A 25,941-nucleotide genomic window follows, 5' to 3' on the forward strand; every position below is an offset into this window, starting at 1 on the left:
GCATGGGATATCTTTCTATTTCTTTGAGTCACCTTCAATTTTGAGGAACTGAATTTTAATTTAATTTTCATTAATTTAAGTAGCTACATGCGGCTAGTGGCTACCATACTGGACAGCACTGTTCTAGTACATGACTTTTGGTGAACATACTGATGCATTTCTGTTGGAGAATTCATTCTGCCCAGGAGTGGAATTTCTGGGTTATAGGACATGCATGTGTTTGGCTTTAATAGAGCTAAACAGTTTTCCAGAGTGGCTGTACCAATCCACACTCCTAACATCAATATATGATAGCTCTAGTTGCCCGACATCCTCACCAATGCTTGGCGTTGTCTGGATTTTTTCACTTTAGCCATTCTGCTAGACAGTAGAGATATTACCTTGTGGTTTCATTTGAATTTCTCTGGTGATTAAGTACAGTGTATTTAACACCTTGGATATCCTCTTTTGTGAAGTGATTGTTTAAGCCTTTTGCCCACTTTTTCATTGGGTCTTTTTATTACTGATTTCTAGGAGTTCTTTATATATTCTGACTACCAGTCCTGTGTTGAATATGTTATTGCAAAAATCTTCTCCCTCTTTGTGGACTGCTTTTTGACTCTTATAATCATGTCTTTGGATTCACAGATGTTCTTAAACTTTTATATATAGACTATCTATTCTTGTATATAATTCGCTTTATGCATATTTAACTTCAAAATTTACAGAAAATAAACCGATATGGAGCACACAGTTAGGGGACACCCTCTTGTACTCCTTAGGAGCAAAGGATTCTATTGCTGCACTTCAAAGAATACATTTCTACAAATGTGAAAGCCAAGGTGGGCACCTTTTAAGTTGGATGGCAGCCTTGTTAAAGGGTTTTTGTCTATTACTGAAATTTCAGGTTTTAGGTTAAATGAAACTTAAAGGACTGCTCGTGAAACAATTTAAACTTTTTAAAAAATCTCTCATTTTTTTCAAGATAAAAAAGTACCTCCAACACTAAAATACTGACAGTGATCCCAATAGCTTAAGTACTGTTACAGTACACGTGGCTACTACGCATGCCCAGTATGTCACCAACACTGTCTGAACAATAAGAATCATAGCCCTGTGACACAGTGGCTCTCCTTATCCTTGCGAGCGAACAGGGTGATCAATTACACCTGAGTGATATTAGTGCACTGGTGAATCTACCAAGTGTAAAATCCAGTTATCTAAAACAACATGACTCTCAGATTCCCAGACAGTACGTTATTTCTGAGTTTGTATATTCAGAAACCTGTGGGTTGTTCCTTAAATTCTTTTAAAATAGGAATTACATTGAGCATGAAAAACACTGAACTAAGTAATGTAACCACCAGAGCGGGTGAAGTTCAGTGTCTGGTTTAACAACCGTTTACTATCATTTCAAAATCAATTTCTGCTCAATCCTAGCACAGCCAGCATTTCTCCTGCAGTGACATTTATTTTTAAATGCACAAGAATGAAAGGCCCAGCTATACACCACTGCCTTATTACAAGAGCCACGGGGAAGGTGAGCTGATGAAACACACACAAGAGAGAAACGCGCACAGCATCGTCCCTTTGTTCAACACTGGCTTTGATTTAGAGTAGAATGCAAAAAACATATTATAAAAACAGAATGAGGACCTGTTTCTAAGTGTAGTAGGTAACCAAGAACTATACTTCCACTGCAAAAATCTTTATAGGATTCAAGCACTAAAGTGACACTAGTACTGAAACATAGGTAATCAGAAGTAGCAAAGGCACTGGTAATATGAGTCATCATCAAAAGACAGCCCGGGTAAATATCACACATTTCCTGTCAGCTGCTGCTAAGACTTGCATTTTTCGAACTGAAAAGGAATACTGTGGGTCTTTTTACTTATCAAATTATTTGAAGAAAGGCTGTCTTAGGTCCCCTCATTGAACATGAGGCCTAGGTTACCAAATCAGTTTTCCTATATCATCACAAGACGTATTATACTCAGTTGATACTGTTTGACATTGAATTGCTATAATTGATGGTATGGCTACTCTCTTGGGTCTCCCGCAAAGAACAAACCTACTGGAGTAAAAGAGCTAATTGTGCAAAAGTGGAGGATCCCATAAGGATGTGGAAGAAGGACACTTCTGTGTCTCGGGATCTCTTATCTGGTTCCAGGCACCTGTACAGATTCCTCCCTGAGAAACATTTACCGGTGTCCTGGGGCAGGTTACAAATTATTTAGAAAGTCTTTCAAAACTTTCCCCTTGCTCCAGCCATGGCCTTGACCCTGTTCACATCTCCGTCCCTGTGACCCCTGCCCACCTAGAAGCCCAATCTCCCACCAAAGATCTTTATTTTAATATAGTCCAACTTACCCATTTTTCTCATGGTTAGTACCTTTGTATCCCGTTTAAACAACCCAAGGTCACAAAGATGTTCTACAGTGTTTTCCATTTGGAGCTTTACTGTTTTGCCTTTCACATTTAACACTATGTCTAGGAGTGTTTTTAAATATTTTAAGGTTTAATTGTCATATATTGAGCACCTACTGTGTGCCAAGCATCCTGCCAGGCAGTGTGCTTTGATTAGTTCAAAGAAATTGCTGCTCCCATTGTACAAATGAAGTGATAGAAGCTTAGAGGGGTAAACTGCCCTGAGGGCACCACCTGCAAGAGGCAGGGCCAAGATGTGAACCCCCGACTGTCTGTCTTACTTAGCCAGATCGTAGGACCAGATGAAGGTCAGCTCTGGTGGAGGAGCTCTGGGCTTCCTCCTGCCCTGAGGAAGATGGCTGAGGAGCCATCCTTCTCCCAGAGGACACTAGGACCATGCACCGTCTCAGGATACTGAATGTTGGTGAATAAAAGGCCTTAGGACTGGGGCTGGTTTGCCCCAGCTCAAGGCTGCAAAGCAATCTTGGGGGTGGGCGTGGGGGTCCAGGGCTTGTCCCCAAACACTGCATAATGTTTTTAGAAACCCACATTCCCTGAACCACACGCTGAGAAACAATTCCAAAGCTCCACGGTTCAGTGTGATGGTGTCAGTCATTTGAGATCATCAGGATATATCATGGCCAAGAAGTATCTATCTTTGCCTGGTCTACTAGTTTTTCTCATCCTACCTACTAAAGTGACATGTTAATTGATCTCCTGGTCTTAAACCATTCTGGCATTCCTGGAATAAGTACTTTCTACTTATGAGATATATATACATATATATATATATATTTTGTGTGTGTGTGTGTGTGTGTGTGTGTGTGGTACACGGGCCTCTCACTGTTGTGGCCTCTCCCGTTGTGGAGCACAGGCTCCAGACACGCAGGCTCAGCGGCCGTGGCTCACGGGCCCAGCCGCTCCGCGGCATGTGGGATCCTCCCGGACCAGGGCACGAACCCGTGTCCCCTGCATCCGCAGGCGGACTCTCAACCACTGTGCCACCAGGGAAGCCCGACATATTATTTTTAATACACTGCTGCCCTGGTGCTGGTTTCCCACATGCCCTTGTATTCTAGGAGTTGAGGGAACCACTGTGGAGCAGGGGACAAAATCCCATCACCTCTAACGTGTTCCAGAATCAGAACCCACAAAAGCAAATGGCCAAAACAAAACTCAAGGAAGATAGTACTTGGGATGGGGACTTGGCCACTGTGGCCCAAGAACATACCTTTAGGCTGGTCCAGCTTGTGGTGGGATAGCTGAGGATAATTTGCTGCATTCATGAATTTAACACTGTACATATCAATTATTCATGAACTTCTTGGAAAGTCCACATTGTAGTAAGTGGTCATTTTTCAAAGCCACGATTTTGAGTCTCATAATGCAAACTGGGATGTGATAGCTAATCCCCTAGCTGATGGGCAGGCCAAGCCAGCCCCTGCTCCCAGGCACAGTGACTGCTGGTGTTATAAAAGCTTGCGTTCTCTCTGGAAAATAGCCTAAGAGCCAACTGTAGGTGGGGACAAAAGAGGAGAGAAAATGAGTACAGGGCCATTGATGATTCTAGCAAGAAAAGGAAGAGTTTGGTGTGGGTTCAAGCAGAAAGTCTAATTCTGCCACGGCTTGGTTCCGTAATGTCAGCCAGTTTACCACTTCCTCTGCAGAAATAGGGAAAAGCGGTTTGTGACACTGTTTCAATGGGTTTTCCAGCCAACAAATAAATTGTTCATTAAACCAGAGATAAAACCTTAGTGAATGATGACAAGATGGTAAACTTAGGGAGTTTGGCTACGTAAACGTTCATGTGAGTTAATTTTGGTGAGTTTATTTAAGTGGCAGAATCTATCTCAATAGTGGAATAAATCACTTTCATCTTATACTTATAGAATTATGAAAGGCCTGTGGGTGGTCACTTATATTTTTCCAGTTATATTTTAATGCAGTGGCTGAAAATCTTCCACTTCGCAATGGAGCACTCTCCTATTAACTCTGATGTGTAAAACTGAGGGAAGCAGAGCTACTCTGCATGCTGTGAGAGCAGAGAACTCCATGGTGTACCAAGAGTTTCCCTCTCAGCACTGGGGCACCTGTGTGGGAACTCTTGCTTTCCACGGTTTGAGAGGTTCATTTTAGTGGATTCATATACATGTTCCTAGTGCCTAGCATGTGTCCAGGCATAGAATAAGCACTTAGTGAGTATTGGTGAGTGGATGGATGGGTGGGTAGATGGATGGATGATTGAATATATGGGTGGATGCATGGCTGATCAAGTGGATCCTGAATAGATGCCTAGGTAGATAAATACATTAGGAGGGTGAGTGAATTTATGGAGGACTAATTAATAGGTGGATGACTTCACATTCCAATCCTCCTTTTCACTATAACCTGCCCCACCTGTAATGCCACAAATGGCCAAGTAAAACGTGTCAGGGCCTTGACATACCATTAGCCGACCTCTTATAGAGCTACATCCCATTGTAAGAAGAATACTGAACACCAAGCAGCCTCTTCCTCATCCCCATATCCCAATGTTCAGGGGACATCCCACAGCCTCACCCCAGGAGCACCTCCTCCTTTCCTGAGCTCTGTTGGGACCTTACCCTCTGTACTTCTGCCCAGGCCCCTTCCTCCCTCCCCTGATCTTGTTCTTCTGGTTCATCCTTCAAGACCCAGCCCCTCTGTGTGGATATGTCCCTGACCTGTTCCCGGTACTCTGACTCTCTCTATCACAGTCTCCTGGTAACTAGGTGATATCACCAAGTGGGCTGAGAGGCTGCCCAAAACAGAAGGGGAGGGGACTCAGAAGTGCCCAAGTAAGTGAGCCTGCCCTGCCACGCCCCCTGCGGCAATCCCTGCCGGGAGGCTGAGACCAGCCATTGGTGAGCAGAGGGAAGACGGTGCCTGAATCCTGTTCCCCAGATTCCCTCCAATGACCTCAAGGCTTCAGCAGTGGAGAAAGAGGTGAACTACTGAGGCCAGACTTGCCAGGCAAGTGGACCTATGACAAATGTTTTCAGAATTTTTGGAACCATCAGTCAGATCTCAGTCCTTAGCCCCCCTTCTCCCTCTAGCCAGCGTCTCCGAAGGTGTGGGCAGGTCTGGAGGCCTAAAGATGCTGGCTCAGCACCTCCACTGTCGGTGCCCTTTCTTTGTCAGTGCTCCCAGGTGGCTTCAGCCTGCAAAGAGCACTTGCCTGAACCCAGACAGAGTGACTGCACAGCTGCCCACACACTACAGTCAGCAAGGAGTCAGTAGTGATGTTCTGCTTCCGCTTCCCTGCCCTGCACGTTCCCCACTGTTTCCCAGCCTGCAGCCAGCCCTGACCCCATCCCCCGACGCAAGCCTGAATCTCACTGCCTCGCGCATTGTGTTCACCTGGTTCCCACCTCCTCCCCGCCCTTTCAGACCCCTTCACCCACCCTGCAGTTACAACAGCTCAAGAATAAGCGTCTTTAAGCGTCCTTCAGGCGGATAGCGACCAGGTCCCGAGTGGGCAGAGGACAAACCCACTCTACAGCGAGTGAGTGGTAGAACCAGGAACGGAGCCCCGTTCTCCTGCCTCCACCTCCACCGCACCCAACTCTCTTCCCCTGCTCTGGACCCTAGTGCATGGATTATCAGACACACCTGGGTTCAAATCCCAGCTCTGCCACAAAACTAGGTGGTCAAACTTCAGCTCACCAAGATTCAGTGTCCTATAAATGCGGGTGACGATGGTTCCGCACACAGAGGGGGCAAGCGCCAGACCCGGCCCCACACCCAGGCCGCGGTCATGCAGGGCCTCTGACCCACCTGTGGTTCCCAGTCCCAGCCTGGAGCAGAGGTCTGGAGGCACGAGAGCTGGCTTCTGCCTGGCACAGCGGAGGCCCACGGATACAGGCACCATCCCAGCCCGAAGGGGACCTTGGGACCCCATCTACAGAGTGGGGAGAGCACCAGGGTTGTCGCTGAGGCCTGCTCAAAGGACGTCAGCTTAGCAAGGTGGAGGAACTCTCCTCAGGAGCAGCTGCCATCAAAGGCTTTCAGCTGAGCCCGGCTCCACGCTCCAAGTGCGGGCTTGCGGGCTTCCCCCACGCTCCACGCTCCACCCTCCTCGCTCCACCCTCCACGCTCCCTGCTCCACCCTCCACGCTCCCTGCTCCACCCTCCACGCTCCCTGCTCCACCCTCCACGCTCCCTGCTCCACCCTCCACGCTCCACCTCCTCGCTCCACGCTCCCTGCTCCACCCTCCACGCTCCCTGCTCCACCCTCCACGCTCCTCGCTCAACCCTCCACGCTCCCTGCTCCACCCTCCACGTTCCCTGCTCCACCCTCCACGCTCCCTGCTCCACCCTCCACGCTCCTCGCTCCACCCTCCAAGCTCCCTGCTCCACCCTCCACGCTCCCTGCTCCACCCTCCACGCTCCCTGCTCCACCCTCCACGCTCCTCGCTCCACCCTCCACGCTTCCTGCTCCACCCTCCACGCTCCCTGCTCCACCCTCCACGCTCCTCACTCCACCCTCCACGCTCCACCCTCCACGCCCCTCGCTCCACCCTCCACGCTCCCTGCTCCACCCTCCACGCTCCTCGCTCCACCCTCCACGCTCCACCCTGCACGCTCCCTGCTCCACCCTCCACGCTCCACCCTCCACGCTCCTCACTCCACCCTCCACGCTCCACGCTCCACCTTCCACGCTCCTCGCTCCACCCTCCACGCTCCACCCTGCACGCTCCCTGCTCCACCCTCCACGCTCCTCGCTCCACCCTCCACGCTCCCTGCTCCACCCTCCACGCTCCACCCTCCACGCTCCACCCTCCACGCTCCCTGCTCCACCCTTCACGCTCCCTGCTCCACCCTCCACGCCCCTCGCCCCACCCTCCACACTCCCTGCTCCACCCTCCACGCTCCACCCTTCCTGCTCCACCCTCCACGCTTCCTGCTCCACCCTTCACGCTCCCTGCTCCACCCTCCACGCCCCTCGCCCCACCCTCCACACTCCCTGCTCCACCCTCCACGCTCCACCCTTCCTGCTCCACCCTCCACGCTTCCTGCTCCACCCTCCACGCTCCCTGTTCCACCCTCCACGCTCCACGCTCCCTGCTCCACCCTTCACGCTCCCTGCTCCACCCTCCACGCTCCACCCCCCACGCTCCACGCTCCACCCTCCTCGCTCCACCCTCCACGCTCCACGCTCCACCTTCCACGCTCCTCGCTCCACCCTCCACGCTCCACGCTCCTCGCTCCACCCTCCACGCTCCTCGCTCCACCCTCCACGCTCCTCGCTCCACCCTGCACGCTCCACGCTCCACCCTGCACGCTCCCTGCTCCACCCTCCACGCTCCACCCTCCACGCTCCCTGCTCCACCCTCCACGCTCCTTGCTCCACGATCCACCCTCCTCGCTCCACCCTCCACGCTCCACCCTCCACGCTCCACCCTCCACGCTCCACGCTCCTCGCTCCACGCCCCACCCTCCACGCCCCTCGCCCCACCCTCCACGCCCCTCGCCCCACCCTCCACGCTCCACCCTCCACACTCCCTGCTCCACCCTCCACGCCCCTCGCTCCACCCTCCACGCCCCTCGCTCCACCCTCCACGCTCCCTGCTCCACCCTCCACGCTCCCTGCTCCACCCTCCACGCTCCCTGCTCCACCCTTCACGCTCCCTGCTCCACCCTCCACGCCCCTTGCCCCACCCTCCACACTCCCTGCTCCACCCTCCACGCTCCACCCTTCCTGCTCCACCCTCCACGCTTCCTGCTCCACCCTCCACGCTCCCTGTTCCACCCTCCACGGTCCACGCTCCCTGCTCCACCCTTCACGCTCCCTGCTCCACGCTCCCTGCTCCACCCTCCACGCTCCACCCCCCACGCTCCACGCTCCACCCTCCACGCTCCTCACTCCACCCTCCACCCTCCTCGCTCCACCCTGCACGCTCCCTGCTCCACCCTCCACGCTCCACCCTCCACGCTCCTCGCTCCACCCTCCACGCTCCTCCCTCCACGCTCCACCCTCCACGCTCCTCGCTCCACCCTCCACACTCCCTGCTCCACCCTCCACGCTCCACGCTTCCTGCTCCACCCTCCACGCTTCCTGCTCCACCCTCCACGCTCCCTGCTCTACCCTTCACGCTCCCTGCTCCACCCTCCACGCTCCACGCTCCACCCTCCACGCTCCACCCTCCACCCTCCACGCTCCTCACTCCACGCTCCACGCTCCACCTTCCACGCTCCTCGCTCCACCCTCCACGCTCCTCGCTCCACCCTGCACGCTCCCTGCTCCACCCTCCACGCTCCACCCTCCACCCCCCTCGCGCCACCCTCCACGCTCCCTGCTCCACCCTCCACCCCCCACCCCCCACGCTCCACGCTCCACCCTCCACCCTCCACGCTCCTCACTCCACCCTCCACGCTCCACCCTCCACGCTCAACCCTTCCTGCTCCACCCTCCACGCTTCCTGCTCCACCCTCCACGCTCCCTGTTCCACCCTCCACGCTCCCTGCTCCACCCTTCACGCTCCCTGCTCCACCCTCCACGCTCCACCCCCCACGCTCCACGCTCCACCCTCCACGCTCCACCCTCCACGCTCCTCACTCCACCCTCCACGCTCCACCTTCCACGCTCCACCTTCCACGCTCCACCCTCCACGCTCCTCGCTCCACCCTGCACGCTCCACCCTGCACGCTCCCTGCTCCACCCTCCACGCTCCACCCTCCATGCTCCCCGCTCCCTGCTCCACCCTCCACGCTCCTCGCTCCACGCTCCACCCTCCTCGCTCCTCCCTCCACGCTCCTCGCTCCACCCTCCACGCTCCCTGCCCCACCCTCCACGCCCCTCGCCCCACCCTCCACGCCCCTCGCCCCACCCTCCACGCCCCTCGCCCCACCCTCCACACTCCCTGCTCCACCCTCCACGCTCCCTGCTCCACCCTTCACGCTCCCTGCTCCACCCTCCACGCTCCACCCTCCACCCTCCACGCTCCTCACTCCACCCTCCACGCTCCACCTTCCACGCTCCTCGCTCCACCCTCCACGCTCCTCGCTCCACCCTGCACGCTCCACGCTCCACCCTGCACGCTCCCTGCTCCACCCTCCACGCTCCACCCTCCTCGCGCCACCCTCCACGCTCCACGCTCCCTGCTCCACCCTCCACGCTCCCTGCTCCACCCTCCACGCTCCTCGCTCCACCCCCCACGCTCCACGCTCCACCCTCCACCCTCCACGCTCCTCACTCCACCCTCCACGCTCCGCCTTCCAGGCTCCTCGCTCCACCCTCCACGCTCCTCGCTCCACCCTCCACGCTCCACCCTGCACGCTCCCTGCTCCACCCTCCACGCTCCACCCTCCACGCTCCCTGCTCCACCCTCCACGCTCCCTGCTCCACCCTCCACGCTCCCTGCTCCACCCTCCACGCTCCTCGCTCCACCCTCCACGCTCCACCCTCCTCCTCCACCCTCCACGCCCCTCGCTCCACCCTCCACGCTCCACCCTCCACGCTCCACCCTGCACGCTCCACCCTCCTCGCTCCACCCTCCACGCTCCACCCTCCACGCTCCCTGCTCCACCCTTCACGCTCCACGCTCACATGGACCCTCACAGCAGCCTACTCGCTGGTGTCCCCCCACCCTGCCTCCAGTTCTGCAGCCAGAGGGCGCTCTTAAAACACTGTGACCGCGCCCCTTCATGTCTCCTCTCTACCCTTAAGATAAAAGACAGTCTATTGATTTGACCTTCATGGCGGGGCCCTGTCAGCCCTTCAAAACTCAGCAATGTTCTTTCAGCTGATGATATACCTTCACCCTGAATAAGACGTAGGTCATGGCCTACTTTGACTACATGTTAAGGTGGCCCAGAAAAAGCAAAGCACCGTTTTAGGGAGAGAAAAATTTTACTTTAGCAAGATCCCAGAAACATGAGCGCCAGTGCACAGTGCCTGGTAGCCACAGAGTAGCATCTTGGCTAACAGCATGGGGCTTTGGCTGCCCACTGACCCGGGTCCCTCTGTGGGCTGAGTGACATTGGACAAATAACCTGTCTGAAGCCCAGTTTCTCCACCTGTTAATTGGAGATCCCATCATGGACCATCATAAGAATTAAATAACACAGTGCATGAAAAGTACCAAGCATGGTGAATGACACACAGTAGGTGTCCAGGAGATGATAGCTACTCATGCTGTATGCGGAGGGAGGGCCGCATCTCAGGGATGACCTAGTATCTTGAGGTACAATTTCCTCTTGATCATCAGCACCCTTGTAGAAGCTGCTTGGGAAGAAAGTCTAGGATAGCGGCAAAGCTTGCCTTACCCTCCGTCCTTTCCACAGCTGGTGCAGGGGGAGAGCAAGGCAGAGCGGTGGGAAAGGGGGCTAGCATCATGTTGTTTCTCTGCGGTCATTTTTATCTTGTTGATGAAGTGGACCCTGAATTTGGAAATTGGAAGTTTCCCTCATAATTTAAAGCAGCACCTACCTCCGCCGGTCGCAGGGACTGGAAGATTAACTTCCCCCTGGCCATGCAGGCGGACGCCTGCACCAACTGGCTCCATCTGCAGGCATGGGTGTTGCCATCTCCACACCTGGCTGGTGATGAGCCTGGCACTGCCACGAGAGCGAGGTTCTCATTTGCTGCTGAAGCAGGGAGAGGGAGAGGCGTCTTCAGGGTGACCCCATGGGACTGGCACCTCCGCAGCAGTTTCTGCGTGCTGAGCAGGGCAGGCATGCACACACAAATCCAACCCTAGGTTCTCATTCTGGGCACCTCCAGCCTTGCCATGGCCAGCTTTCTGGTAGCACATCTGCCTTGGACCGTGGGGTGACCAGTACATCCCAAACCATCGCAGCAGCTGGAACAGACCGAACAGGACAGTTGAGAGCAATGTGGACCCCATACACTCCTACCGTCCCCAAGGAGGGCTGCTGTCTCTGACATTCCCAAGCCCTGCCATTGGCTTCAAAGGTGAGAGGAAGAGGGTGACATCGGTTGGATGGCCAGCTGGCTTGTACTTTATCAGAGAGAATACGGTAGCAGAATGACCACTGGCTCAGCTCTAGTCCAAGCCAAAGCCTGGTCATTGGCTCAGGAGTGAAAGCACAGCGGACTAGATGAGTGGTGGCCAAAAGCTTGTCCCCTGACCAGGGTAACCACTGTGTCAAGTACTATGTTGAAAAGGATGCTGCGGCTGCCTCCTGGGCCAAACAGGAAGAGAATGATGATCAGTTAGCCATATACTGGCTATATATGATTGTGGTGGGTTACTTAATACCTTTGAGCCTCAGTATTCTCACCTATAAAATGGGGAGAACATAGCTTCAGGGATGAAGTGAGCTCTCAGCACAGAACCTACACATAGTGGGGGCTCTCAAAACAGTGGTCTGTGTTTGGCCCTCAAAGAATCCCAGAAATCTGCTTACCCTGGCATTTTCATATTAGAGGGTCAGGAAGCACGCATACTCAGCCAAAGCCCAACGGAAGCTCCCTCTCCCCAGTGAAGGTACCTGCAGGGGAGCAGCTTCCAATGAACTTCAGCGAGCAAAGGCTTGGCTCTCAGGCTAGGATGACATTCTGGTCCAGGCAGTAGGGCCTCGAGGCCAGCCCCTCCTAATGAAGGTCAGTAGGCTGCAAGAGCCACCAGCATGGGCCAGAACTGCTGGCAAGGCATGTTCATAGCTCAGGCAAAGGCCCCAAGTTCATGCTTCACCTACCTGTCCCTGACATGGGCTGAGTGTGGGAGAGGCTTTTGGAGATGGTGCTGGGAAGGGATGGGAAGGTACAGGAGGCCACAGTTGAGTTTCTACCTTCTGATTTGCATAAGTCCATGCCCTCACCTGGGAACAAAGCCCTCCTACAACTACCCAGGGAGGTAACCATCCACACTCCACTTGATTACCACTCAAGACAGAGACCTCATTCCCCGGAGGCAGCTCAGGGCCTCCCTGCCACCTCCCCATCTGGCCTCAAGGCTGCAGCCACTCACTCAGTACGTGGCTTGGGCACCTTTGGTGAGCCCAGGCCCAGTGCTGAGCTTGAGGACACAGAAAGCGATCAAACACAAGCCCTGGAAACCGTGCATCATCATATGTGACAAATGCAGAACAGGGACTGGGACACAGGCTCTGGGAGGAGACAGGGGGACCGCTTTCACAACAGGGCCCAGGAAAGCTTGCCCCTGACCCTGTGGCTCGCTGAGTATCTGAAGCTGGCTCCCTATGGCTGTCCAGAGATGGGACCTGCACCCTCAGGAAGGGCTCATGCCTGGGGCAGGGGACAATGGAGAGTGAGCTCGGGACTTTGAAGCTTGGGCCTGAGCTCTCACTTGGCTCAACCACAGAGTGACTGAGTGACCGTGGGCTGGAGCCGAGCATCAGTCCACACATCTATAAAAGGGGAAAACCACATCCCTGCCCAGCTGAGTGGGAGGGAATTAAGGGGCAGTCACGGACGCTCCCTAACGTGGTGCTGGCTCTCCCTGAGCGAGGCAGCAAGTGCCCATGGATGGTCCTGGCTGATTCCAACCCTTCCCTGGGACCCCAGCCCCCAGGGCTCTATCATCTTATCTTATGGGAGGACAAAGCCATCATGGGCCCCAGAAGCTTCCTTTAGTAGGGTTCTCAGGGACCCACCATACCACACCCCTTCCTAGAAGCCCCTTCCCACCTCTCTGCACCTTTACCCTTGTTCTTCCCCTGCCTGGAATACCTCCTAGCTTCACCTCCTCTGGGAAGCCTTCCCTGATCTGATCCAACCCACTGTCATGTCTGGGTCAGTTACTGCTCTTAACCCCAGGCCTGCCTGATTTCCCTGGAGTCCCCTCGGTAGGTTTCGCCCCTGAGGCAGGAGGCCAGTGTTGGAGGCCAGCACATCTGGTCCTCATACTCTGACCCCTGTGTATCCCCCATCCCTTCCCAAGTCTTTGGTAAAGTCATGCTGACCTTCCAACCTCATGTCTTGGTGGAATAGAGTCCTTGTCTAGCACTGAGTCAGGTTCAGTGGGTTCAAGCCTCAGCTCTGCCGCTAATTTGCTGTGTGACCTTGAGCAAGTCCACTGCCCTCTCTGAGCTTCCTTTTTCCTTTCTGTGAGTTGGTTGAGCTCCTAGGCCAGAGGCTTCAGAGGAGAGGCGAGAGGAGGTCAGCCCTCACTAGCAGAGGCTCCTGCGGGGAGGAGGGGAGCAGCGCCTGAATATCCTCATTTAGGGATGAATAACTCACAGGGCAGCAGGGAGGGAGGAGGAAGGTGTGGGGCAGGGTCCGTGCCCCGGCTCAGCGTCCTCTCTCTCTCTGTCTACAGTAGCTCGATACAACCGCACCAGCTACTTCTACCCAACGTTCTCAGAGAGCTCAGAGCACAGCCATCTGCTCGTGTCTCCTGTGCTGGTGGCAAGCGCAGTCATAGGCGTGGTCGTCATCCTCTCCTGCATCACCATCGTCGTGGGCAGCATCCGCAGGGACAGGCAAGCCCGGCTCCAGCGGCACCGCCACCGCCATCGCCGCCACCACCACCATCACCATCGCCGCCGCCGCCGCCGCCGCCGAGAGTACGAGCACGGCTACGGTGAGCTGCCGCCCACCCCGGGCCCTGGGACCCCTGTAGCCCAGGAGGCATCAGGGAGGTGGCAGCTCTGCCATGGGTGGCGCAGGGTGGTCAGAGGAGGCATCCTCAAAGTCATAAGTAATCAGGAAGAGCTCAGAGGCACTCACCATGTCTCAGGGGCATAAGAAGCCCAGTTGTCTGCCAAGGGTGAGGCTGAAGGTCAAAGGGAGGGTGTGGTGCTCCCTCCCCAGCCCTGGCCACTGTGAGACCAGGCCTGCCTGTTCCTACCCTTGTATCACCAGCCTGACCCCCCGGAGAGTACAGGGCTCCTGCTCAGAGCAGGCCCACCCCCAACCAGGAGCCCAGGTACCACCCTCGACCTCCCGCCACCGCAGGATGGCCAGCACGCCCACCTCACATAACTGGACCCGTGCTCTCCACTCCTGCCCCTCCCCAGGCACCTCTTCCATGCTGCTTTCTGCCTCTGCACCTTTGCATATGCTCTTCCCCGTGCCCACAATGCCATTCCCCATACTTCCCCACCTGACAAAAGCCTACTTGTCCTTCCAGACCTGGCTCAAATACCACCTCCTTTTGCAAGTTTCTCTGGCCCCTCCTCAACCACCCCCCAGGCAGGGTTGACCCCCATTCCCTGTACTTCCTTAGCATCATACCCACACTCCCAGCAGTACCCCGACATAGGATGGCTGTGCTGCACCGGTGAAAGCAGGAGCTGCATGTAGCTCTCCGAGAGTTGAGCTCACAGCCCAGAACAGGACCTGGCCCAGAAGAAGTACTCCGCAGGCAAGGGAAGGAACCACTTCATTTCATCCTCACAGCAAGATCTGTGTTAGCCCATTTTAAAGACTGGGAAGCTGGAGGGACTTGTTGAATGGCCTGAGTGCCCCCGAGCCTGCGCCTCGTACTTAGAGCCTAGGAGAGATGCCCACAGGGGTTCCCTACATTAAGGTTGAGGGGTCAACCTTGGCCTTGAGGAGACAGATGGACCTAGGGGCAGGCTAGTCCATCCTGAGTCTGTGGTGGAGCCACAGGGCCTGTGCCACATGAGCAAGGCCCTGTCCCTGACATCAGAGCAGGTGGGGTGACAGCAGGCCACAGCCAGGCCAAGTCTGGGGTCAAGCCTTTGCTTACCCAGCCCCCGCTCCGATGACTCACAGCAGCCCTGCAGCCCTGTTACCGTGGAGACCCCTCTGTGGGGCTCCCGCCTCTCTGCCCACTTCTATTCTCAGCTCTGGCTTTGGCACCTCCTTGGGGACTCAGCAGGGAGCCTGGAGGTGCTGATGCCCCTACACCACCTTCTAGCCTTCAGGGGGTGCACAGGGGCTGCAAGGAGCCTTGGAAAGAAGCCAGGGAAGAGGGGACCTGAAAGCAGCAGAGCACCAACAAACACCATCCTACTGGCCCTGGGGACCCTCTGTCCTTCAGATGCCCTCCCCCGGCTCTAGTGACTCAGCCCCTCCCGGGCTCCCTCCCACCGCTCTGGCCACTCCTTCTCAGACTTCCTGGTGGATTCCTATTCTCTGAGGAGAGGAATATTAAGGTCCCTCAGAGCCCAACCCTGGGCCCTGGGTCCTCTCTCTCTGTACCCACCCCATCTGTACCCATGGCCATCTCATCCACCTGACAGCTCCAGGCACCACCCACCACCCTCACCCAGACGTCCCCGAGACACCGCCCCCTGAAGTCTCAGAGGCACCTCAGACCCAGGGGGTCCAAAACAGCCTTAATCTTCCGCTTCTTACTGCACAACCTCAGGAAAGTTGCTTAACCTCTGTGAGTCATCTGTACAATGGGTACACGGGGACCCACCCCAAAAAGTTATTGTCAGGACTAAATTAGCACAGTACCTGGCTTATGAGTAAGTGCTCAGTAAATGTTAACTATTTTCATGATCTCTCCCTACCACCCCGAGAATACCTACTCCAGGGCCACTTCACTAATGCTGCAACCTCCACACCTGCCAGCCACCGGCCTGGCACCTCCAAGGCATTCTCCACAAGACAGCCAACATGACTGAATTGTGGCTCTACTCAACACTGCTCAGTGGCTCCCCACTGCCCTCAGGACAAAGTTGGTCCTCCTCTGTCTGCCCACAGGGCCCTTCTGTAGGCTGGTCAGGTGCAGAGAGAGGAGCCAACGAATGTTTGAGAATGAATGAAGGAGTGAGTGAGTGAGACAGACAGAAAGACCGAGGAAGGGAGGGAGGGAGGGAGGGAGGGAAATTCTCCTTCCATAAGATGGAAATACCTTGAGCTTTAGGAGACAGATCTGGTCCCCTCCCCTTTCACTTGCCTGGGCTTTAGAGCAAGTGGCTTTATATCCGATTTGTCATCTGAGAGAAGGGAGTAGCCACTTTCCCCCTCTCACAAATTGTTGAGGGTGAATGAGATCGTGAGGCTAGAGCACAGAGGTGCTCATGGATGCAGATTCCTCCTCCCCCCTCTCCCGGGCCTGTCAAAGTTGTTAACCTCGGATTTGGGCTGAATAATGAACCGAAGTATATCTTAACTTGGGTAAATAAGGGAAGAGGGAGATTTGGGCCTCCCTGGACCATTTGGGTCTGTGCTGATGTTGAAGACAGGAAAGGAAAGGAGATAAGAAAGGAATTTGGGGAGTTCAAATAGGGTGTGTGGGGGGGGAGGGGGTTCTTCCCAGCTGTTCCTCAGGACCTCCACCCAGCTGGATGTCTGGGATTGACCTGGGTCATCTCAGGACTGGGGTCTGGGCTAGGTGAGTGCCTCAGGGAAGCCTCAGTCTCCCTGAGACGCTCAGCCTCTGGGGGGCCCAAGAAAAGCAACCCAGGGAGAGAGGTGAACAGCAGAGTGGTTTGGCCCGGTCAGCTCTCAGAGCTGCCCACCAGGAAATAGCCTTACCTTCCCGAGGTCTGGACAGCCATAGCGCCCCCCGCCACTGGCACTGCGAGTGGGGCCCTCCCCACAGCAACGCTGGTAGGGACGGGATCCCGGCACCAGAGCCCAGTGGCCTCAGTTCCACTTTTGTCCTCACGCACTTATTTCATGTTTTCCTCTCTCCTGAGTTTCTTCCCCAATTTCTTCCCAAAATTCTCATCCTTCAGCTGGTGCCCTAAAAGGAAACAAATCTCATTTCAGCTCCTTCTTACAGCATATGTTATTGGGTTCCTTTTTCCTAGTAGAAAAGTAATATGTGTTCACTGTGGAAAACCTTTAAAATACAGAAAATATAAAGAAGAAAATAAGGGTTCTGATCCTGTCCTGCAGACAGAGCCGCTGTTACTGTTTGGAATATTTTCTTCCGAGAGCTTTCTCGAGGTCCATAGATAACCCTGGGACTGCACCAGCAGATAGAGTTTCATATCCAGATTTTTTCCATTCATTGTTGTATCGACGTGAGAAAAAGAGATTTGGGGAGTAGAAAGAGCAATCTTTGGGGTCTACAGACTATGCATGAATTCCAGCTCCACATTCTAGCAATGCGACCCTGAGCCTCTGGCTGTAGAATGGAAAGGGCAACTGCAACAGTACTGCTGACCTCAAAGAAAGGTCATGAGCCCCACCCCAGACAGACAAGCCCCGCCCCTGATGTTACGCCCTGCCCTCTGAGCCACCTGGGAGCCCGTTGGAGGTGAGGAGACCTCGTGTCTCAACCAGTTATCTTTGCAGTTCCCACTGTCCGCGCCCCCCCTCGGCCCACCCCTCTACCAGACCTGTCAGAAACTGGGAGGCGGAGGAGCTGGGACATCCAGCCACCCTCGGCCCAACTAATAATTTGCTGTGTGGCCTCCAGCAAGACACTGAGCCTCTCTGAACCCCAGCTGTAGAATGAGAAGATTGTACTCCATCGGCATTTCCTAAGCAGTGTTACTAGGTCTCAGAAAATAAGATTCCGTGGCCAAATGCTGCACAAGCACAGTTAAATGTGTTTCTCAGCTGTGGGACATTTCAGAGCCTTTGATGTACTATGTGATAAAAACAAAAACAAGAACAAAAAAAACCAGAAGAGAGTGTAGTATATGTAGTCATCAGAGAAACCCCCTTTCTCCCTGGGATACCTAAAGGGACGGAGGCCTGACCTCAGAGACCACCGTTGTCCTCATTCCCTGACACTTCCTCCCCATTTTTTGTGCCCCAGCCCTTCTCCACAGCTCAAAGCTTCCCGTTCACACTACAGTCTTCTTTCACAACTCCCCCTCTTGGCTCAAGCTGTTCTGTTCCCTCTGCCAGGCCTGCCCCTCTTCCCCGGGCTGATTTCTAGACAAGATTCAGCTCTGGGAGCCCTTCCCCCCAGGAAGCCTTCCCTGACCTCCAAGCTGGGTCAGGCCCGTCTCTGCTCCCACAGCCCCAGTACAACATCTATCAAAGCTTGTGACATGTTGCCCACTACCAGGCTGTCCGCAGGACAGGCTGCTCACTACCCTGGGAGCCCCACCAGGGCAGGGCCAGCTCTGCTCCCTGTGACCCCCATGCCCAGCAGGGCACTGGTGCTCACATTCTGGGGCTGTTGCTGATGGAATGAAAGCAGCCCTGGTTGGTAAGGGGCAGGATGGTGAGTTGGAGAGAACAGAATCTCAGTGGCCTCAGGCAGACATGTGAGGACCCTCCCTGGCACCAGCCTGAGGCCCAGGCTGAATGTCCGTTCCCTGCAGTGTCCGACAGGCACACGTATAGCCGCTCGAGCCACAGGACACGCTACACCTGCGGCCCTGCCGAGGACTGGCCTCCACCCTTGGACCTCAGCTCTGATGGGGACGTGGATGCCACGGTGCTCCGAGAGCTGTACCCAGATTCTCCACCAGGGTAAGGAGGCCTGAGAGGGCAGGGCTCTGGGCAAGAATCTCCAGCCCCCATGGGAAACAGCAACACCCCAGATGGCATAAAGGCAGAAAACATCTCCTCACCCTCCTGACCAAGCTGGTCCCTGTAAGGTGGGGCGTGACTAAGCAGATGTCCCTGAGAGACACTCGAAAAGGAAAAAGGAAGAAACGTTCAGCTCCTTCAGGCTGGGTGAAGAGGTGAGGTGGAAGGTCCAGGCCCCAGCCCCTTAGTTTGTGCCCCCAAAGCCCAAATCACATCCACTGGGATAGGCATCATTGTGTCCAGACTGCACTCGTGGCCAGCAGGTGGCCCTGTCCCATGGGGGGGATTCTTCCCTGGGGAGCCTTTGAGTCCTATCCTGTCCTGCCAGCCACCCTCAGGCATAGCGCCACCAGTTTGTACATGAAAAGAGGGGTCTGGGCCTCTATCACTTCCCCACCAGGAGACCACCTGGGCCCCACAAACAGACCCATCCTCTCCATCACCCTTTACCCTCTGCCCCCAGGGGCACTGGGAGGTATGAACTTTGCCTACAGGTGGGTGCTTTTTCACCCTGCAACCATGGGCCCCAGGGACACCTTCCTAACCCTGGAAGGGCCACTTTGGGGTGAGTTGAGACCCAGAAGTGTCTGGCAGCCTGAGGCTGCTCCCACCAGCACCACCCACGCTCGGTGGCCAGCCTGCAGATGCTCCAGCAGCAGCGGCTACAGTTCTGAGCGATCTGAGACCCAGAATTTGGTGGCTCGCTCACTCACGTTCACACGGAACACTGGGGCTGAGTCAGGGCCAGAATCCAGGTCTCGGTGGTTCTGGGGTGCCCCTCCCCAGGGAGTAGAGGGGTTTCATCGGATTCAGTGTGACAAAGGCCTGACCTGGTCCATGCCGGGGCAGCTTGTCGCTGCGGCTAGGCCCCCGGCCCTCAGGGGCGACCCCGCCACCCACCACTGAGGCCGGCTTGCACAGGGCCCTGAGGGAGCCTCTTCTCTTGCAGTTACGAGGAGTGTGTGGGGCCGGGGGCCACTCAGCTGTACGTCCCCACAGACGCCCCACCCCCCTACTCGCTGACCGACTCCTGCCCTACGCTGGACCGCGCCCTGGATGCGGACAGTGGCCGCAGCCCTGGCCAACACCAGCAGGCACAGAGACCGCAGGGCCAGAGTGGCTTCCGCACCATTTCCGTGGACACCCTGCCGCCTTATGAGGCCGTGTGTGGGGCCAGTCCCCCTCCATCGGGCCTGCTGCCACTGCCGGGACCAGAACCAGGGCCGAGGAGCTCCCAGGACTCGCCCACCCCAACCCGGGCCCCAGCCTCAGGCCCAGAGAGGATTATGTGAGGGACCCAGCGGCCGGTCCTGCCAGCCCCTCAGAGCTGGGCCACACCTTTCAGGCACGCAGGGGCGCGCACGCGCACACACGCACACACGCACGCACACACACACACACACACACACAGAAGCGCACACAGATGTGCACACATGGCACTCCCACATGTACACACAACTTGGACACACGCACACACTGATGCACCCATGTGCACGCACACATCCAGACGCCCCACACGTGTGCAGACATGCACACACATAGGCCCCCACACACACACACACACACAATCCCATCTGCGAAGGTTTCATTATAAAGGAAGCTCTCCCGACCTCCCAGTCTCCTCCCCAGCCTGTCAGTGATGCCTCTGTAGCCAATGCAGGGAGAAGAGAGGTGGAGAAGGGACCAGGGCTCATCCCGCCCTCTCCACCGGCCTGTCTGCCCTGCCCGCACCAGGCAGGCTGTGCCCAAACGCTGATTCTGCCTCCAAAAACTGCTCAACCGTCCCAGGTAGCTGCCTGCCCCGACCCCACCCCAGAGCAGCTGGCCCTCCCGGCTGGCAGGACAGGCCTCAGTGAGGCTCAGCTCCGCAATGTCCCCATCTCCCAACCCCAGGGCAGAAGAGCCACAACGTCAACACCCTGCCACTTATAGGGTAAGGGACCCGGGTCTGGGGGCTCAGGCACAACCTGGAGACCCTCGCAGCCCGCCTTGCCCATCCCTCGCCCAGTGCCCTCAGTCTGGTGGTGCTAGCGGAATCATCTCCGAAGCCCCCACCCCAAGCCACGGGTGATGGGCAGGGCCCTTGGTGGGCATGCGGTGGTGGTAGTGGGTCACAGCTGTGCCCACGTCAGTCCAACCACTGCCCAGGACTGAGGGTCTTCAAAGAAGATGGAGGGCTGCCGGGTACACTTCTGAGGAGAGGAGCAGCCCCTCGCTAAGTACATGCCCAGCCAACCATTACGGCCTAAGCTTGAGTGGGCTGGAGTCAGACCCCAGAAGCAGTGCTGTGCTCCTGGGCGGTGGCGCATAGTGGGGAATTGTGAGCCAACGCATTCTGGTCCTGCCCTCCATGGTGTTTGAGGAGACGAAATGAAGGGGATGTGGGCCCCACTATGCCACTGCAAAAGCACCAGTGGCTACATTTTGGCCTTGCTGCCGGGGGTACCACGGAAGGGGATATGTGGGCCTGGTGGTAGAGACTCAGATCTTGGCCCCTGAATCCCAGCAATTTCCATCAGAGACCATGCAAGTAACAGAGCTAATTCCTGAAGACCCAGCCTGCCAGAGGGCGGCAGCCCAGCATCTGTGAAGAGCGTCCCTGCCGGCGTCACCAGCGGTAGAGAGTTCTCAAATCCACCCTACCTCCCTCCTCACCCCCTCCTTAAACAAGAGCACCTCCAACCATCCTCTCCCCCACGTTTCAATTCCTCCAACAAAGGGCTAAGACAATTTAGTAATCCCTTTCTGAAGAGGGGCGGCAAGGAAGGCAATCGTGAATTTTATTTTCTGTAGAAACAGAATTTCTTCTGGTGCAGAACTGAAAGGAATCCACCCAGAGGTTCTGTAGCATCCTGGAGCCCCTGACTCCGCCCCAGGGAGGGACCTTGTTTACAAGCAGTTCTGTCCACCTTTGTGGTGTACTGTTTTCTAGGCAAAAAATATCTGTCTGTTGTACTGTATAGCCTTTAAATGCACTCCAGGGATGAGGCTCTTTTAAGAAACGCATCCTGCTTCTGCAACCCTAGAGAGTGCTGGGGGGGAGGGGGGTGGGCGCGGAAAAGATAAAAATCCCCACATGCTCATCAGTGTTTGAGGGATGGAGCTGAACAGCTTTTCTTGTTCCTGGATTAAGCGCTAAATAAGCAACAATGTATCTTTTCTGTGTTCAAAATAAATATATCAGTAACAAACGTTGCAAGAAGTAATACGATCAAGGAGCCCCTGGTGGGGCTGGCACCATCTGAAACTTGTAAGGAAGGGAAATGGTAAATAGCAGCAAACGGAAAATGTGTTACTTATCTCAAAATCAGCAGCCATTGAAGCCTTTTCATTCTCCTGGTGACACGGATATTCGCGAAGCTAGTGACTTACACGAGTTAATTTTTTTTTAACCTCTCTAAAACATGGCATCATTTCTCCAAGACTTGGCCAGTGTAACTGCCACCAAGACAGGCCATAAACTTCAGGCCATAAACTTCAAGACTCCAGGAACACCAGGGACTGCACTTTGACAGCAGTTGGCTCTCCACACCCTGATGGCTTTGACTACCAGGAAGGGGTGGGCGGGTAATTAGACTGAAATGAGTTGTTTTCTCCCCCTCTGCAGAAATTCTCTTCCTGCCTCTGCTTTCCATAAGACCTTGGCTTTGGTCGTTGATCCCTTGGGGACAGAGACCGGTTCCCTTCTTCTGTCACTATTCCCTCCCACGCGAATTCAGGCAGAGTCCACTAGCATAGTCCTAGACCCCCAAGTGCCCTAAAAGTGGGGGGCGATCCTGAAGTAAGGTACAGCCCTGTCCCACCAGCCCCACTGCAAGCCCACACTGCCACCTGCTGGCTGTCTCCCATCACTGTTCAAAGCAAATGAGTCAGCCCCTGAAACTCCCTTCTTCCACTTTCTAACCCACTGCCGGCGGACACTCATTATTGAAGACAGAACTTGTTTTGGTTCTGGGCTTGTCCTCCACCCTTGGGATGTTCCATGAGGTTTAAATCATTCAAGTACCCCATTTTCAGGAATCACTCCTGCCTCCACATCTCTCTGGCCACAGCCAGACACCTAAATGCCCCTTGCTGTGTGCAAAATAATCACCCCCCTGTCCTTCTAGACACCACTGTGTACGGCTCAGGTGCCACCTCTGTGCTCTGAGACCCCTGCTCCTGGGAATGAATGTAGCAGCCTTCATGGTGACGGTGCCCAGGCCACATGGTGCCCGTGGTGACCCCAATCAGAACCACACCACGCTGACACCCAGTTCCAACAGCAAATACACTCCGGATCCCCCTGGCCCAAGGCACTATCAAGCTCGGTGTTTTCCACCTCCTCCATCCACAACGTGCCTTGTGTCCACATATGGTGCCACATCCAAGGTCCTTGTGCACACTCCTACAAGGAGACTGGCTGCCTCCCTCTGCCAGGGGCCTGAGGGGTCAGGCCAAGGAGAGCACCCTGGGCCCCAAGGAGATGGGAAGCGAAGTCAAATTCCCAGGACGGTGGGAACGGGAGGAGGGGCAGGACCAGGCCCTGGGACAGGGTGTGGACGCAAGGGGCTGATGAGGAAGTGACCCCGGGAGTACCACCACAGAGTGGGCAGTGAAACCAGGAAAGGAAGGAAGCCCGTGCAGGGTGTCATCATGCTGGTCACCACTGTGGGCAACTGAGCTCCATCCCCTTGGCAACTCCGAGGAGCTTGCCTTAAAGTTAGTCAGCTAACAGGGAGGGAAATGGATGACGTACACGCGGCTCTCAGACTCTCAAGGGTCATTGTCTGAGGCTGCTCTTCAATGAATGTTAATCCCTGCCCCTTGTGCGCTGAGCAGGCACCTCTGGCCAAAGAAAGTCTTCGGACAGGGAAGCTGCAGCTGCTTGCTAATGAGGCCACCGCCATGGTCAGCACAAGGTGCGGCCGGACGAGTAAGCACGGCCTCCAGACAGGGCACCCACAGCACCTGCCACACGTAAGCAGCAGAATCACCCGAGGGAGGGAGGAACGAGGGTTGATACCAAGCACGGCCTCCAGACAGGGCACCCACAGCACCTGCCCCACGTGAGCAGCAGAATCACCCGAGGGAGGGAGGAACGAGGGCTGATACCAAGCACGGCCTCCAGACAGGGCACCCACAGCACCTGCCCCACGTGAGCAGCAGAATCACCCGAGGGAGGGAGGAACGAGGGCTGATACCAAGCACGGCCTCCAGACAGGGCACCCACAGCACCTGCCCCACGTGAGCAGCAGAATCACCCAAGGGAGGGAGGAACGAGGGCTGATACCAAGCACGGCCGTCCAGAGCCTCCCGTCAGAACACCCACTGGCTTGCACCAGCCAAGCCCACCCACGTATACACACAGGGGTCTCTCAGACCAACTTCCTAGAGAGACCCTCGGGCGCACCATCACGCAGCTCACCCCACCTGAGGTCTGTATGCATTGGCTCAGATGGCTTCATTGCTCACACACTGTGCCCCTCACTCAGAGCTCACACACTCAGGGGTCCCACATGCACACCCCAAGGGCACCCATACTCACGCTCAGGCGTCATCGGTGTCCCCCAAAGACTGACTAGGCTGGGGGCATGAGCAATGAAAGCACAGGCAGCGTTATCATCTGAGAGCAAATCCTCTGTCCGGGCTCTGCTCTGCTCGACCTCCCAGCGCCCCTCCCCAAGCCCAGGTGAACTCTCTCAAGTAGGACCAATTGCCTGGGGCAGGCCTGGTGCTTCTGAGCAGGGAGGGGGCGGGGCATGCCTTTGCCCCCAGGGTTGCAGCCCAGCTGTGCCTGCTCAGCATCTCTCCAAGGAATCCCAGGTCTGCAGGGCCTCAGGCCCTGTGATCACAGCCTCAGCGAGACCACAACTACGCATCGCCACCAGCCTGACTCCTGTGACCTTGAGCCAGGCCCTTTCCTTCTCTGGGCCTCAGGACCCCATCCCCCATCAGCCTATCCTAACTCAAAGCACCCACCACAAATCTCCAGCATCCCCTCTCCTCCCTCTGCCCCTGCATTGTCCCCAAAGCAAGTCACCCTAGCAGGCAGAGAAAGCAGGTTCTCACTAAGGCACTCACTCCCCTGAGGGCCCAGAAAGTGGGAATAATGCGATTAACACTAAATCCGACAGTTCAAGAGAAGCAGTGGTCCAATGGGGGGAGGAAGCTGGCATTGGAGAAGCAGGGCTGACCCACCTGCGAGAGGGCAGGTAGGGGAATGGATCCAGGCAACCTGCCAGCGCTCTCCCCCCATGATCTTGGACCACCCTGGAGACACTGGGGTGGAAGGCAGTTCACAGACATGACGGGGTTCCCAAGAGCCGAGGATTAAGATATCCAGAATGAGTGAGGTGGTTAAATCACAGGTAACCAAAAGCAATAGGAGAATCACATGGGAGGGGGGGTTAAATTGTGTGTACCAGTTTGTTAAACTTTGGTTTAACATCTCCAGGCCCCTCCTCAGAGAGCAAATGAGGCCAAGGAGAGAGAGAGAGACTGAGAAAATTAAAACCCTTTTGTTTTAAACCTCCCCTGGACCCGATTCCATTGTCTGGTGACCAGCCCTTCAAGACAATTCAGTGGCCTGGGGCCCATCCCCAAACCTGCCACTTCTATTCGGTGATCTTACAAATCTTTGGTATTATGGAAAAAGCATGGCCTTGGGTATCAGATAGACTTGGTGTAGTAAGCTGAATAATGGCCCCCCAAAGATGTCCAGGTCCTGTTCCCCAGAACCAGTGAATATGTTACCTTCCATGGCAAAGGGACGTTGCAGGTGTGATTAAGGACCTTGAGATGAGGCAATTATCCTGGATTGTCCAGGTGGGCCCAGTGTAATCACAAGGGTCCTTATGAGAGGGAAGCCACAGGGTCGTAGAGAAGATGTGATAAACTGAAGCAGAATGAAGAGAGAAGTGAGAGATTTCAAGATGCTATACTGCTGACTTTGAAGATGGAGGAAGGGGCCACAGCCAGGGAATGCAGGTAGCCTCCAGAAACTGGAAAAAGCGAGGAAACAGATTCTCCCCTAGAACCTCCAAAAGGAACCAGCCCAATGAGACTGATCTTGGGCTTCTCACCTGTAGAATTATAAGATAATAAATTTGTGTTGTTTTAAGCCATTAAATTTGCAGTAATTTGTTACAGCAGCAATAAGAAACTAAAATACTTGGGTTTTAATCCCAGCT

The 25,941-nt window shown here is 55.5% G+C and overlaps 1 protein-coding gene and 1 pseudogene across 2 annotated transcripts in view; one reads left to right on the plus strand and one right to left on the minus strand.

Annotated features, from left to right (window-relative positions):
• The window catches only part of LOC111179682 (large ribosomal subunit protein eL33 pseudogene), a 482,236-nt pseudogene extending 475,535 nt beyond the window's left edge, over positions 1 to 6,701 (minus strand). Inside the window, exon 1 of the transcript XR_016390866.1 lies at positions 6,202 to 6,701. The product of XR_016390866.1 is annotated as a large ribosomal subunit protein eL33 pseudogene (transcript). The remainder of the gene's footprint in view (positions 1 to 6,201) is intronic.
• BEAN1 (brain expressed associated with NEDD4 1) overlaps positions 1 to 20,061 on the plus strand; it is a 39,973-nt gene extending 19,912 nt beyond the window's left edge. Inside the window, exons 3-5 of the mRNA XM_022583544.2 lie at positions 13,671 to 13,934; positions 18,559 to 18,709; positions 19,719 to 20,061. Of these exons, the coding sequence (XP_022439252.1) occupies positions 13,671 to 13,934; positions 18,559 to 18,709; positions 19,719 to 20,061 (758 nt within the window). The remainder of the gene's footprint in view (positions 1 to 13,670; positions 13,935 to 18,558; positions 18,710 to 19,718) is intronic.
• Positions 20,062 to 25,941: the final 5,880 nt, after the last annotated feature.

The sequence above is a fragment of the Delphinapterus leucas genome, chromosome 20 (genome assembly GCF_059928025.1).
Source record: "Delphinapterus leucas isolate spDelLeu-1000000601 "Yukka" chromosome 20, BTC_Dleu_Yukka2, whole genome shotgun sequence".
In the NCBI taxonomy this organism is placed as follows: domain Eukaryota; kingdom Metazoa; phylum Chordata; class Mammalia; order Artiodactyla; family Monodontidae; genus Delphinapterus; species Delphinapterus leucas.